At 45.8% G+C, this 16455-nt stretch overlaps 1 protein-coding gene across 1 annotated transcript in view; it reads left to right on the plus strand.

Moving 5' to 3' along the window:
• The window catches only part of gli2a (GLI family zinc finger 2a), a 150737-nt gene that overhangs the window by 131120 nt on the left and 3162 nt on the right, over positions 1-16455 (plus strand). The window contains exons 7-12 of the mRNA XM_083638290.1: positions 3591-3701; positions 4899-5039; positions 9660-9809; positions 11707-11871; positions 12295-12576; positions 15095-15452. Coding sequence (XP_083494416.1) covers positions 3591-3701; positions 4899-5039; positions 9660-9809; positions 11707-11871; positions 12295-12576; positions 15095-15452 — 1207 coding nt within the window. The remainder of the gene's footprint in view (positions 1-3590; positions 3702-4898; positions 5040-9659; positions 9810-11706; positions 11872-12294; positions 12577-15094; positions 15453-16455) is intronic.

Raw genomic sequence — 16455 nt, forward strand, 5'->3', positions numbered from 1 at the left:
TGAAGTTAAAAAGGCCATGTCTTTCTGTCTGTCTTTCTGAAGTTAAAAAGGCCATGTCTTTCTGTCTGTCTCTCTGAAGCTAAAAAGGCCTTGTGTTTCTGTCTGTCTCTCTGAAGTTAAAAAGGCCTTGTCTTTCTGTCTGTCGCTCTGAAGTTAAAAAGGCCTTGTGTTTCTGTCTGTCTCTCTGAAGCTAAAAAGGCCTTGTCTTTCTGTCTGTCGCTCTGAAGTTAAAAAGGCCTTGTCTTTCTGTCTGTCTCTCTGAAGCTAAAAAGGCCTTGTCTTTCTGTCATTCTCTCTGAAGTTAAAAAGGCCTTGTCTTTCTGTCATTCTCTCTGAAGTTATAAAGGCCATGTCTTTCTGTCTGTCGCTCTGAAGTTAAAAAGGCCTTGTCTTTCTGTCTGTCTCTCTGAAGCTAAAAAGGCCTTGTCTTTCTGTCATTCTCTCTGAAGTTAAAAAGGCCTTGTCTTTCTGTCATTCTCTCTGAAGTTATAAAGGCCATGTCTTTCTGTCTGTCGCTCTGAAGTTAAAAAGGCCTTGTCTTTCTGTCTGTCTCTCTGAAGCTAAAAAGGCCTTGTCTTTCTGTCATTCTCTCTGAAGTTAAAAAGGCCTTGTCTTTCTGTCATTCTCTCTGAAGTTATAAAGGCCATGTCTTTCTGTCTGTCGCTCTGAAGTTAAAAAGGCCTTGTCTTTCTGTCTGTCGCTCTGAAGTTAAAAAGGCCTTGTCTTTCTGTCTGTCTCTCTGAAGTTAAAAAGGCCTTGTCTTTCTGTCTGTCGCTCTGAAGTTAAAAAGGCCTTGTCTTTCTGTCTGTCTTTCTGAAGCTAAAAAGGCCTTGTCTTTCTGTCTGTCTCTCTGAAGTTAAAAAGGCCTTGTCTTTCTGTCTGTCGCTCTGAAGTTAAAAAGGCCTTGTCTTTCTGTCATTCTCTCTGAAGTTAAAAAGGCCTTGTCTTTCTGTCTGTCTTTCTGAAGTTAAAAAGGCCTTGTCTTTCTGTCTGTCGCTCTGAAGTTAAAAAGGCCTTGTCTTTCTGTCTGTCTCTCTGAAGTTAAAAAGGCCATGTCTTTCTGTCTGTCGCTCTGAAGTTAAAAAGGCCTTGTCTTTCTGTCTGTCGCTCTGAAGTTAAAAAGGCCTTGTCTTCTGTCTGTCTCTCTGAAGCTAAAAAGGCCTTGTCTTTCTGTCATTCTCTCTGAAGTTAAAAAGGCCTTGTCTTTCTGTCTGTCGCTCTGAAGTTATAAAGGCCATGTCTTTCTGTCTGTCGCTCTGAAGTTAAAAAGGCCTTGTCTTTCTGTCTGTCTCTCTGAAGCTAAAAAGGCCTTGTCTTTCTGTCTGTCTCTCTGAAGTTAAAAAGGCCTTGTCTTTCTGTCTGTCTCTCTGAAGTTAAAAAGGCCTTGTCTTTCTGTCTGTCTCTCTGAAGTTAAAAAGGCCTTGTCTTTCTGTCTGTCTTTCTGAAGCTAAAAAGGCCTTGTCTTTCTGTCATTCTCTCTGAAGTTAAAAAGGCCTTGTCTTTCTGTCTGTCTCTCTGAAGCTAAAAAGGCCTTGTCTTTCTGTCTGTCTCTCTGAAGCTAAAAAGGCCTTGTCTTTCTGTCATTCTCTCTGAAGTTAAAAAGGCCTTGTCTTTCTGTCATTCTCTCTGAAGTTAAAAAGGCCTTGTCTTTCTGTCATTCTCTCTGAAGTTAAAAAGGCCTTGTCTTTCTGTCTGTCTCTCTGAAGTTAAAAAGGCCTTGTCTTTCTGTCATTCTCTCTGAAGCTAAAAAGGCCTTGTCTTTCTGTCTGTCTCTCTGAAGCTAAAAAGGCCTTGTCTTTCTGTCTGTCTCTCTGAAGTTAAAAAGGCCTTGTCTTTCTGTCTGTCTCTCTGAAGTTAAAAAGGCCTTGTCTTTCTGTCTGTCTCTCTGAAGTTAAAAAGGCCTTGTCTTTCTGTCTGTATCTCTGAAGTTAAAAAGGCCTTGTCTTTCTGTCTGTCTCTCTGAAGTTAAAAAGGCCTTGTCTTTCTGTCTGTCTCTCTGAAGTTAAAAAGGCCTTGTCTTTCTGTCTGTCTCTCTGAAGCTAAAAAGGCCTTGTCTTTCTGTCTGTCTCTCTGAAGTTAAAAAGGCCTTGTCTTTCTGTCTGTCTCTCTGAAGTTAAAAAGGCTTTGTCTTTCTGTCTGTCTCTCTGAAGTTAAAAAGGCCTTGTCTTTCTGTCTGTCTCTCTGAAGTTAAAAAGGCCTTGTCTTTCTGTCATTCACTCTGAAGTTAAAAAGGCCTTTGTCTTTCTGTCATTCTCTCTGAAGTTATAAAGGCCATGTCTTTCTGTCTGTCTCTCTGAATCCGTCGGTAGATCAAAGTTCCCCTCCCACTCCCCCAGACCTGTGACCCATACACCCCCACCCCCGGGCGGGCCCCTCCCCGCCCTGCACCGAGGGTAATAACTCCTCTTCTTTCATATTTCCTTGTGGCTTTGGCGATCATAAAGCAGTCTAAACTGTTTAGTCTCGGCGGCGGGTCGCAGTCTGACTTATGGGCCCCGGTGCCTGGCGCAGCCCGGACTCCTCACATCGCTCTGCACAGCGAGCGGACCACCGAGCCAAAAACAACCCCCCGTGCTATCACTCCCACTCCGTTATCTGTGCTATCACTCCCACTCCGTCATCTGATTCTCCTGCTGATGCCTCCGCCTCTCCTCTCCGCCTGGGAAGCAGTAGCTGCAACTGAGAGGAGTGCAGTGGCTTTCATGGAGTGGAGTGGATGGTGGGATGAATGGACAGAGGGGTGGGGGGGGTCAACGGATGGATGAATGGATATGGTTGGATGGTTGAGAGGATAGGCCCAATGGATTGATTGAAAGATAGGTAGATAGATAGATAGGTGGGCAGGTAGGTAGGTAAGTACTGATTAGGGTAGTAGGGCTGTGAATCTTCACTGGCCTCACGATTCGATTCGATTACGATTCAGACCAGAGGACTACGATTCGATTCGATTACGATCATCGATGCATCTCGATGCATCGATAATCGATGCATCACTTTTTTTCCCCAATACATGATTTCTTTTTTCTCTTTCTTTTTTCTCACTGTGTGGCTACTTTTAAAATAAAAGTGCATTTGGAATTGCATTGTATTATTATCCATCATTAAAATAAACAACTGCATGTACTTCCATTATATTCTATTTGATTATTAAAAAAAAGAATAATAATAATCGATTTTTGACATTTGTGAATCGATACAGAATCGTGCACGTCCGCATCGGATGCATCTTATAATCGATTATTTTTGACACCCCTAATAGGTAGGCTAGGTAGCCTAGGTAGGTAGGTAGGTAGGTAGATAGATAGAATCCTTCTTGGGTTTACCCATTTATTTCTGTTAAAGAAAGAAACCATTTTCTGATTTCCTAGACCTTTCATTGACTCGGAATGAGCGAAGACTGTTCAGGACACTGTGTCACACGGGACGTTACGGTACAGCGTCTTTGAGTTCCCCAGAAAAGCGCTATATAAAACTTATGTATTATTATTATTATTATTATTACAGGGGCACAGGACAGCGTAAAACCAGAGTAAAACACCATTGTCTCCTCTGTTTGACCAATATCTCTCTGTCCTTGTCCCGTCCCTCAGAGTGCTGGTGGAGACCCGGCAGTGAGCAGCACGGTCAACCCAATGATCACCAAGAGGTCAAAGGTCAAGACGGAAGCAGAGGGCCCACTGCCCATCTCACCCTCTTCTCAGGTACAAGGAGGTTTTAAAGAAACACATGTTTTATCATCCGAGAAACATTTGAGGAGAAAATCTGAATTTCTGAAAAAGATTTTTTTTTTAAATGTGCTCACGAATGAATGTGTAACAAGACAAAACAACAAAACTTCTGTTAGACATTAATAGTTTTTCCCAAGGTGTCCCAAACAGAAGGACACATTTTGTTATGCCACTGTTGCTTCTGTTAGTTTTAAACAGTTATCTTTGCACATCTTTGGTGACCTTCAAAAATGTCCTTTCTACTTAAAATTCCACGCTGCATCTGGAACACAGAACACAGAACACAGAACGTGGCTGTGTTCATCACAGGTCCAGCTACTTACAATGAGAAAAATGTCCCTCCTGCTAATTTGGCCCTAATTGGTGATCAATAGTGAATAAAATGCAGCTTTAATCGATGAGAAGAAGCATGTTGTCGCACGTTGTGATGTGGCAACAGCTCATTAGGATTAAGAAGCAGATAAGATAAGAAAGATGCAAAATAGTGAAGAATGCTCCCTTTAACTATTGACCATGGAGCCAAGTGTGTGTGTGTGTGTGTGTGTGTGTGTGTGTGTGTGTGTGTGTGTGTGTGTGTGTGTGTGTGTGTGTGTGTGTGTGTGTGTGTGTGTGTGTGTGTGTGTGTGTGTGTGCGTGCGTGCGTGCGTGCGCGCGTGACTGTGTGTGTGTGTGTTTGCGTGCGCGCGCGCGCGCGTGTGTGTGTGTGTGCGTGCGCGTGTGTGTGTGCCATAGACTGTAAAAAGAGATGCATGTGGTGAGTGTGATGTCACCCATTGGTTTGGCGACTTCCATTCTGAAGTCTGACCAGACCAAAACACAACTTTTCTTATCGTCTATTTGACTCTAAACGGGTGAGTTATATAAAAAATCAAAAAAAATCACCCCCCTTACAGTTGACATGAAAGGTGAAATCAGCTATGGAGACCAAAACTATTTTTTGACCCACGCTGTAAACATTATATTCCTGCTGTAAAGTCGGGCCTTTTAACGTGCGGGTGAATGGGGATTGACTTCCCTTTTTGCAGCCAGCCTCAAGTGGCCACTCGAGAAACTGCAGTTTTTGGTACTTCCGCATTTGCCCCAATGCGACCATGCAAAAGTGCCTACCCATACACGCACGTGTCTTGTTTCCCTGCTCCCTCCTGACACCTCCTGTCCCCCCTCCTGCAGGAGCACGGCGGAGGCGTCCTGGACCTGAGCGAGGAGCTGGACAAGGACGAGTGCAAACAGGAGCCAGAGGCCGTGTACGAGACCAACTGCCACTGGGAGGGCTGTGTCAAGGAGTACGACACCCAGGACCAACTGGTGCACGTGAGTATCAGGCACTGTGCACAATAGGAAAAGATATTTATTGTGACCCAGAAAACGGAGAGGGAGGGTTTGCAGCCCATAAAACTGGAAGTTGTCCTTTTGAAAGCACAAACTGTTTGAGGTTAGAACAGCTCGTGTCATCGGGGGGGGGGGGGGGGGGGTTAGCAGTTTCTTCGTGCAGTGAGAGTCGTTTCTGGAGTAGGCCCGGCAAAACAAACACGCCACGCCGTTCCCTTTTTTTTTTACTGCTTAAAAAGTGGTGAGCTAAAGCAAACTCCTCTGCTACTCATTAAATCCGTGCTGATTGAGTCTGCTCAGAGAGACGTCCAGTAACTGATCCTTTCCTGCCGGGCTGACACGCGTCACGTTAACGAGCCCGCCGGCTCTCCCCGAGCTCAGGCTCGAGCCCTGCAGCTGTGATCCAACCCCCCCCTCCCGCCCCCAACCCTTCCACCCCCTGACCCCCGACCCCCGACCCCGGGCTCTCTCAGCAACACCCCCGACTCCTGAAGCCCACAGGGCCGGCCGTAAATCCATCGTCGTGCCAGCAGCTCTGGAGTTTAAGAACCCCTCCCTGGTCAGACCAACTTCACTCCTTGCTTTCCCCCGCTTTCCTATTGGTCGTGAGTAGGGCTGGGCAATATATCGATAGTATATTGATATTGTGATATGTCGAGACTAGATATCGTCTTCCATTTTGAATATCACAATATTGGTGGTATGGCCTAAGTGTTGTCATTTCCTGGTTTTAAAGGCTGCAGTAAAGCGATGTCAGTTTCTGAACTTACCAGACTGTTCTACTATTTGCTTTAACCTACTTAGTCATGATTATATCCACATTACCGATGACTATTTTGTCAAAAATCTCATTGTGTAAATATTTTGTGAAAGCACCAATATTCCAGGGAAGGAAACCGTGCCTTTGCATTTGATTTTGATCACAGTTTTATAGATGAATAATATAATAAAAGTGTTTTTCACAGCAACCGTTTTGAGGTGGTAAAGCAGGACGTAAGGCAGGTGTAAACAAATAACACGAACGAGGGCCCTGGCACTGGAACACCTAAATGGAACGGGAACCATCACTAATGGTATTTGGCTACAGCTGCTTTACCTCCTGCTTTACCACCCTCAAATCGCTGGCGGTGAAAAGGGTCTACGGGGCTGTTACATGTCAGGACCACAGTCACCTTTAAGAATGTCGAGCCCCCCATCGCCTCTGTTCCCGGCCCGAAGCGCAGAGGGCTTGCCGGGGCTTAGTGAGTGCGGGCTTTAGCAGAGCTGTCTCTGGTGTGTGAGGTGTGGAGGGATAGGTGAGGCCAACGCATACTCAAACCCCTCACTGGACATGGGGAGGAGAGAGCTCCACGGAGAGCTCCAAGAAACCATAGCCAGCTCCGTCTATACCGCTCTAAAATGGTTCATGAATCATCCCGTTTAAATAGTCCATCTATCTTTCTGTCTTGTCGATCTATATATCTTTCTATCTGTTTACTTTTGAAAACCAACCAGAAAGCCAGGGGTGTGATAGCTGGGAAATTTACTGCCAAAGCTCCCCGACAGCGGTTCAGCAAGTCTCCCTCAGCGCAGCCAGGGTTTCACACAGTGTTCTCACCATCTCAGCGAAATCACACACCTTCGGGTTCCTCTGGCCTCTACTTAGCCAAAGTCATCCTTCTCCGAGAGACCAAAATGATGGACTCCCTCTGGTAGGAAGAGTGTGGAACCTGAAAATAGAGGCTTCTGCGCGGCCACACACTTGTTTCCACTCCTCCTCCTCCTCCTCCTCCTCCTCCTCCTCCTCCTCCGACCAAAATAGATCTGAGCAGAACGGTCGAGCACGGCGCTTTTCGCTGGTGAAGAAGCGGCCACATAAGTGGTGCATTGTGGGCCTTGATGTCCTGAGGAAATGAAGTGGTTCCTCTGGTGGGGGGGGGGGGTGGATATTTGCATGTGGCGCACGGGATGAGAGTTGTTAAGTGTATGGCTGTTGGGGTGTGTGTGTGTGTGTGTGTGTGTGTGTGTGTCTGTCTGTCTGTCTGTCTGTCTGTCTGTCTGTCTGTCTGTGTGTCTGTCTGTCTGTCTGTCTGTGTGTCTGTCTGTCTGTCTGTCTGTCTGTCTGTCTGTCTGTGTGTCTGTCTGTCTGTCTGTCTGTCTGTCTGTCTGTCTCTCTGTCTGTCTGTCTGTCCGTCTGTCAGTCTGTCACGTGCGTTGGTGGAGTTTGGGGCTAAAACCTGTTGTCAATCAATTCTTACAAACATGTTGAACTCTTTACACAAGCTGGAATACAATGAAATGGCAAAAGTCTTTAGGCAAAAATAAAGACAAGATTGGCCGGATAACTCTTTTGCATTCAAGCATCATTTCAAGCCAAAATTTTATTTTGACACCTTTCCACATCCCTGATGGCTCATGTCAAGCGGGATGTTGTGTAAAAGCTCAGTGGCAGACATGCTAATTCAGGAGTGATTTAACTGTGACACAGGAAACACAAACACTCGCTATGTCCCACTGACTTCCTGATCGCAAAATAAAGTAAGCAAAGTGGGAGATAAAGATAAAGTCAAGTCGTTACAAGCTGCTGTTGCTGATCCCCTCCACTGGGATGTGAGGAAGTTCCCTTTCCTCACACACACACACGCACACATGCACACACACACAGACACACACACAGCCTGAAAAAACAGACACGGTGCTACGTTATATAGTCTTTTGTCTCCTGTTGACGGATGCGTAATAACTGTCGGCCATGATGGATGGCAGTGTCACTCACAATGGACGTATGCAAGTGGGAACATCTTCTGGTGGGAAAAAGACAAGCTTTAGCTGACTCATTGTTCTTAGTGACACACACACACACACACACACACACACACACACACAGTTCAGTTCAGTTCAGTTTTATTATATCCCGAAGGAAATTAGATTTGCAGAGGTATCAAGACACAATGAACAAAGAAAACAAAAAAACAACATTAGACAACATCAAATCAATAAACATAATAGCTGCAATATCTACAGGAATGAACAAGTTTGAGCAGAAGAAGGAGGATATTTCTCCTACAATGCACTGACAACGATGTGCAAAATGCACTGTTAATGCAATCAAGTGCATCAACGGAGACAGTAAAAGTAGATTAAAATAAATACTACCAAAAAAATACTCTCAATAAAGTATGATACATTAAAGTGCATGGTAAAAAAAAAAGCCAGGACAATAAGGTGCATAATACTATAAAAAATGTTGATAATAAAAAACAACGATGTAGACTACTTCAAGTAGTATGGGGATGTACAAGTGTACAGACAGGGTGTACATACATACATACAAGTCTAGCCCAGGAGATTAAGCCTGTCAATAGCGACAGGAATAAAAGAGACCCTGGCACGCCGCGTCCTGGTCCTAGGCATCCTAAAACGGCGGCCAGATGGGAGGAGGTCAAACTCCTGCAACAGAGGGTGCTCAGCACAGTCAAGGATAAGATTGGCCTTGTTTCTTACCCGCTTGAGGTAAATGTCCTGGAGCTGGGCTTGCTGCACCCCGATCACTTTACTGGCCACTTTGATAAGCCTAAGCAGTCTGTTCTTATTGGACAGGGAGAGGAAACCAAGCCAAGCCACACAGCAATAAGAAAGAACAGACTCGATAAAACACTGATAAAACACACACACACACACACACACCACACACCATCAGTGTTGGGGGTAACTTATTACAAAAGTAACATATTACTTTTAGTATAACTTATTACCAATGGGATTTCAGTAATATTATACCAGTTACTTTGTCAAGTAACACAAGTTACAAATTTAGTTACTTTTTCTTTTCTTTTTGATCAAAGCACATATTTAAATAAAGATACAATAATTTCCTAATCAAATTGTGTGTTTTTATGCAAATAACCACTATAGATGACAATAACAAAGGAAAAGGATAACATTTAGAATTTTGGACAGTTTACACTGACTTCACGACGGTTGAAATTATTTTTCGGCGTGGTTCCGGCGCGGCGATGTCATTCTGCTACTGCTCTTATTTTGGTGAAAGTAATGCAAAAGTAGTGTAATAAGTAATGAGTTACAAGCAAAGTACACCAGATACGTTACGGCTGCGTGGCGGATCCGGCAAAACTGACGGATCGACTCTCGCCCATGTTAATTGATGGGCGATAGATGCGGTAAGGAAAAATTACGCACCTGTTCTATTTTTCTCGGATCCTGCATACGTCTTGACAGATGACATGAGTGTGGGTCTGTTCACAGCCGTACCACATCTGTTCCGGAGGCGGTGTACATTAGCCCTTAGTCTACTACACAGACAGTAATATTGTAAAGTAACGTATTAAGGTCCTTACACATCAAGAGCAATGCGAAAATACGGGCGTAAAATATCATTGACGTGCGAATTAATCGCACGGAAAAAAACGCTCCCGATGTGTAAGGACCTTAACGTTCAAATGAAAGTAACTAGTAATATGTAGTATATTACATTTTGAAAGTATCTTGCCCAACAGTGCACACCGTACATACTGCACCGCATGCACACACACACACACACACAGACCAGCATCCTCTTCTCAGACACGTTGTAATGGTTGAATGGTCTGGTTGTCTCCTCAGCACATCAACAACGAGCACATCCACGGGGAGAAGAAGGAGTTTGTGTGTCGCTGGGAGGAGTGCTCGCGTGAGCAGAAGCCCTTCAAGGCGCAGTACATGCTGGTGGTCCACATGCGGCGGCACACGGGGGAGAAGCCGCACAAATGCACAGTAAGGACCCCCCCCCTCCCGCCTCACCTGCCTCCGTTCATGATTGGCTGACTGACTGCTTCCTGTATGTGACAAGGCCGCGTGACTAATACAGTACGCCGGTTCTCAACATGGGCTCCGGGGACCAGCAGGGGTCCTTGAGGGGGTTGCAGGGGGTCCCCAGCAAACTGATGAATTGTGAGACCGTATCATTAAGATGTTAACGCAATTAGAAAATGTACAAGAAGACTGTTATCTCTCTATCTACAATACAGATAGTCATGGGATATATAAATACATGCATACATACATACATACATACATACATACATACATACATACATACATACATACATACATACATACTGTACATACATACATACATACATACATACATACATACATCAATATTCTCAGATTTGGGGTACCAGACAAATCAAAAGGGCACTCAAATGTGCACTAAACTAGACTAATAGTCTACTGCACATTATCTGATTGATTGATTGATTGATTGATTGATTGATTGACTAACTGATTGGCCGGCCGCTCACTGGCTAATTGACTACTGTACTTAATTGACTGACGAACTGGTTGAGGGACGGACTACTAGAACTTAGCCTACTGTAAGCTCAGTCTCTATCAGCCATTACAGCCTTTCCCTTTGGCGAACGGTGGCGAAATTAAAATGTTCTTCTGATTCTCTGTGTGCTTTACCACCACCACCACCACCACCACCAGTGATATGTTCCTCGCTGACAATTCATTGGGGTTTCACTGAGGCCTTCACTCGCTGTGTGAAGACCAGATTGAGGGCCTGTTTTGTTGGCTTCAAAGCTTGTGTCCACGCGTGTGAGTCCATCAAAGGGGAGGGAGTTCAGAAAGATGATTGACAGAGTGGACGAGTAATTAAAATCTCAAGATGAGCGGGGGGCCATGGGTCCTTATTAATAAGAACACGCTGTATATTCGCTGTGCACAAATCCCACGTGCATGCTCTCATCGCATTCTAGGCCTCTCTGCGCACCCCCCCCCTCCCTTCCCCCATCTCTCTCTCTTCTCCTCTCTCTCTCGCTTCTCCCCTCTCTCTCTCTTCTCCCCTCTCTCTCTCTCTCTCTCTCTCTCTTCTCCCCTCTCTCTCTTCTCCCCTCCCCTCCCCCATCTCTCTCGCTTCTCCCCTCTCTCTCTCTCTCTCTCTCTCTTCTCCCCCCTCTCTCTCTCTCTCTCTTCTCCCCTCTCTCTCTCTCTCTCCTCCCCTCTCTCTCTTCTCCCCTCTCTCTCTCTCTCTCTCTCTCCTCCCCTCTCTCTCTTCTCCCCTCGCTCTCTCTCTCTCTCTCTTCTCCCCTCGCTCTCTCTCTCTCTCTCTCTCTCTCTCTCTCTTCTCCCCTCTCTCTCTCTCTCTCTCTCTCTTCTCCTCTCTCTCTCTCTCTCGTCTCTCTTCGAATCTTCCACTTGTATCTCCACTTTTTTTGAGCTAATCTAATTTGATCCTCTTTCACTTTCAAAACCAATGAGGCTCACAAAGCCGCTCTGAAGGAATACCAAATGATGACTTGTGCAGCGTACGTGAATACAAAGGCTAAACACAGAAGAGTGCAACACGTTGTCTCAACAAAGCCCGACAAAGAGCTCTAGCATACCTCACACTTTCTTTCAATATTTGGTATAATAACCCCTTTTTTTTTTTACCAAAGTGTAGCAGAGCTTTCCTTTTGTGTGGTGCGCCACAGTAGGCGGGCAAGTTTCCAAGACTAGATTAAAATGTGAAAACTGAAACACACGGACTTTATATATATATTTTTTCCCCCTCAGCCCTTTTCGTTAACCAGCAGCAGACAGAATAGCGCAGTGCTCACGCAGTCTCACTGTCTCACTGTCTGTCTGTCTGTCTGTCTGTCCGTCTCTGTCCGTCTGTCCGCAGTTCGAGGGATGCGCGAAGGCTTACTCTCGCCTGGAGAACCTGAAGACCCACCTCAGGTCCCACACCGGGGAGAAGCCGTACGTGTGCGAACACGAAGGCTGCAACAAGGCCTTCTCCAACGCCTCGGACCGGGCCAAGCACCAAAACCGCACACACTCCAACGAGGTATGTTGACGCACACACACGTACCCCCCGCAGACGACTGAGTGACTGGAGAGGATTTGATTTGATTTCATGTGAGCCGCCGTCAGTTTAGTGATCAGTGTGCTATTATCACAATATTTACTGTGTAATTCGGTCTTTATATTCACTGTTGTGTTGCGCAATAGTACTTAAAAAAAAGGTTCCATATTCATAAATGATGATGTTCTTGTATACTGAAGTTTTCATTTATGTTGGCCTCACATAAGATGAGAAACAGTGTGGAAAAATGTCCATATGACATATGTATTTTCTGTGATGAGCTAACTTTTGTTTTTGTGGTTTCGTGGAATATTTTCCATCCAAGCTTTCTCTATTCAAGACATCTGTGATTAAAGCACACACGAGTCATGCATAGTAAGTGACTGTGTAAACCCGTCTCGGCAGAAACCCTACGTGTGTAAGATCGCGGGCTGTACCAAGCGCTACACGGACCCCAGCTCTCTCAGGAAGCACGTGAAGACGGTCCACGGGCCCGAGGCCCACGTCACCAAGAAGCAGCGGAGCGACGTGCCCCCGCGGCCGCAGCCGCCCAAAGGGAACGGAGAGAACGAGGCCAATGCCAAGCAGATTGGCAGAGGCCTGGAGGGCAAGACTGAGGCCAACAGCACCTCTAGAGGGGTGGAGGACTGCCTGCAAGTCAAATCTATCAAGACAGAGAACTCCATGGTAAGTCCTGATCAGGACCAACACAGAACTTTTATTGTTGGTCTAAAAGCTGAAAATGTGTGTCTTGGGGACATTTCTAGAGACACAATTGGCCGTGTCTGAGGGTGGGGAGCCGGGGGAGTGGGGGGGGGGGGGGGGGGGGGTCAGGTGAAAAGAAGCGGCTGGCGACTGCACATGCATCGGAGGAAGCATGTGCTAGTCTACAACTCTCCCCGATCAGCAGAGGGGGTGGAGCAATGATGGGGACAGTCAGGGGGTACAATTGGGGAGGGAAAAAACGATCAGAAATAAAATACAATGTGTGTCTTTATATTGATTTAAAACGATGGGATTTGATTCATTGCAGCAGGAAGGGGTTAATGCGTTATTCCTTTCAGATATGACTCAATCATGACTAATGATCAATGTCACCTGTTAATATAGGATGATCATATGATTACTGCATGGTCTTGTGTAGCCTGGGTAAACCCATCCCCCACGTGACCTGCTCTCAGACCTGTTCTCAGTCACTACGCTAGTGACTGGGAACTGAGAGAGCAGGTCACGTGGGGGCTGGGTTTACCTAGGCTAGGTCTTGTGTGGTGTTTGGGCTTCAGCATATGAATCAGAGGCTTTGTCAAACAGATGCAGGCACGCTACCGTTCTTCTCATCAGTTCTCCACTTGACTAACATCTTCTCTGAGATGGAATTTGTCCCGTCTGTCCCGTTTCCTAACTCACCTCTCTGGTCGCTGCTTGAACCTGCTTCTCTCTCCCCTTCTAACGTTCCTAACGGACAGACTTCACTGAGGTGAGCTCTCTCTCTCTCTCTCTCTCTCTCTCTGCCTCGTCACAGCACAGCATGGGAGAGGAGCGCAAACGCTTCAAGCTACATCATTACATCCTTGCATGACGAACAAAATGTTTGCATGATAATCCATTTCCACATATTTGAAACGTGTTCCTATGCATGTGACTGGAGTACACGTGTGTGTGTGTGCGTACACACACACACACACACACACACACACACACACACACACACAACCGTACACTTACATAAACTGGGGGTCAGACTCTCTCTCAAACTCTGTGGGTCAGATCTCTGCCAGTAACCTCTGTAGAATGATGATAAAAGTCATTGTAACATTAATATTCAAAGACGACTGCGACTGTTTTAGCATGTGTGCTGAACAAAATAGTGCCAGCGTCAAGCTTTGATCAAAACTGTGGATGCGCACAACGCATCCATTATGCACGCCTTTTCTTTTAAATAAATCAATGTATCTGTAATGAAAGAGATTATGGAATTATAAACCTACATTACAAAACACTGGGACAAACAGAATTTCGTAACTCTGGTCATTATTTCATCTAAAGCTGTGTTCACACCGAGATATTTATTTTTCTCTCTGTCGCTCGATTCAACCCTTTGGAATTGCTCTGTCGCTGTGTTTAAATCGCTCGTCAACAGGCACAAGAATTGACGGACATCTGGGGGTTCTAACGTTACGCAATGTCATGATGTTTGTCCACTACGAGCCACCGTAGTTGTTTACAAGCTAAGCCTAGTGTCCTCTAGAGAGAGAGTGGCGTCAGCGGAGGACCAAAATGCAAGACTCATTAGCCAATGAACAGCCAAGAATGGGTCTCGCGCTACTTTTGCATGCTAAAATAAAGCTGATAATGTAGGATTTGATTCAAGGGGGGGAAAACCCTTTCAGAGTACAACACAAACTGTCTATTTTGCTGCAACTCGACAGTGCTGCTTAATCCAGGACCTTACTTCCTGGAACTCTTGAGAGTAAATAACTGGTCCATTGGAGTGAATGGAGATGTTGGGACTCTTCTATCTACACGGCTCTGGCTAAGCCTATCATCGTGCTCCTAACGCGAGCTCTATACCGGTAGTACAGACTTCACTTCATGTCAGCTGTCAGCCTGTCAATCAGCTGTCAATGCGGTTTGTTGGCACACAATAATAAAGCAGCGGTTTGTTCCAAGCCTGTGTGATCCTTGACTCCCTCTCACACGGCAGCCAATCAGCGTTGAACAGCGAGCGACTGATGCCAGCGAAATTTCGCTCGAGTTGGGATAATTAATCTCGGGCGACGAGGGAATTTCCGCCCTATTGCTCTGTCTCTGTCGCTCGGACGCCCAGCGATTTTTCTCCCGGGCGAATATACGCTCAATCGCTCGTTTGCATTGACTTTGTATGTAAACTCGATGCCAGCGAAAAACTTGAATAGGTCGGTGTGAACGCGCCTTTAGCAGCTTAAGAATTTGAACAATAAGAGTGATGACGATCTCGCTTTGCATGAGCTTGGATGATCGTTTTTTTTCCCCATACATTTCTTTCTTAAAGTTGACATCTTTCTATTTCTCTGCATTTTTCATGGCTTCCATCCAGGTGGCAAAGTGTTACCGAGATTACCGAGATGTGATAAAGATCCTCTGCATGGCGGAACATTGAACCATCTGACAAGTTCATTCATAGTGATGTTTCTCAACCTACCTTCCCCCTCCTGTCCTCCCACAGACGTATCAGTCCAGTCCTGGTGGCCACTCGTCATGTAGCAGTGAGCCGTCGCCTCTCAGTAGCGCCAACAACAACGACAGTGGGGTAGAGATGGCCATGCACAGCGGGGGCAGCTTCGGGGACCTCAGCGCCCTGGACGAGTGCCCCATGGTCGACTCCACCGTGCCCGCCGGGGGCCAGCAGGCTGGGATGGGGCTCCAGCTGAGGAAGGCTGGGGGTCACGGTGGTGGAGTCACCATCAAGCTGGAGAACATCAAGAAGGAGCGCTTGAAGACAGTGAGGGACACCTGCCCCTGGGCCAACTCGGCACCTCAGGGCCATCGCAACAACACCAAGCTGCCTCCCATACCTGCAGTCGGTGAGCGAACCGACCCCTAAACTCAACCCCTAAGCTGACACAAATTAGACCATGCGCCCCCATTTAAGATAAGATTGTGTCCCAGGGTCCCCCCATCTGATAAGATTCTTGTTTTTAGTATGTTTTATTACAGAAAATGTCTGAAACCATGAACAAAATAGTCTGTGTTACTTATGGATGGAATTATAGTGAAGATAAATTAGTCCCTCTTTTACCGGGGACCCCCTCCGCTTTGAGAACCCCTGGATTAGAGCTCTCTCATAACCAAAAGGTCACAATCAAATGCATACATATGAAACTAAATGAAGAATAACTAATTTACAAGTATTTTTTTTAAAGAATGAACAGAAGGAATTAACGTGATAAATAATCGCAAATATTTTCATGTAAATAAATGTCTGTGTGTTGAGTCACTATCACAGACCGAGTTAACACAATGGTGATTGACCCTATGGCCCATTGATGGAAGTCTTTGCATTTTCAGTATAGAGAGCTCCAGGAACGAGTCCGGAAATCATCGATGCTAACAGCCCTGGTTCTTCACAGTTTTCGCCTATGGGAGTTTTGAATGGGTTTTTGGCGCGATGCTTCTAATAATCTCTCTGGGCAACGCTGGCTTAATCAAACGCGAACCAGTGTTTAGTAACATCATCTTCACACATGAAGACCACTTTTATGAGTTTTGAAGCTTTTATGTGCCGTTAAAAGGGTGGCTAGCTAGCAAACGGCTAAATGAGACTACAATGTCGACGCGGATATTATACGTCATCGCGAGTGAACGCGGAAATTCTTTCTCTCGCAATCAATGCGTGGACGCCTATGCGACACTGTGTGTAGTTCTGGATTAGCTTAGCACGAGCTTTTTACCTCTAGGGCTTGCAGTTACGCTTCAAAACTCATGAAAGTGGTCCTCATGTGTGAAGATTATCCCGCTGAACCTTGGTTCGCGTTTGATTAAACCTGCGTTGCCCACAGACATTATTTGAAGCATCGCGCCAAAAAC

Source organism: Poromitra crassiceps, assembly GCF_964638095.1.
Source record: "Poromitra crassiceps genome assembly, chromosome: 6".
Classification (NCBI taxonomy): domain Eukaryota; kingdom Metazoa; phylum Chordata; class Actinopteri; order Beryciformes; family Melamphaidae; genus Poromitra; species Poromitra crassiceps.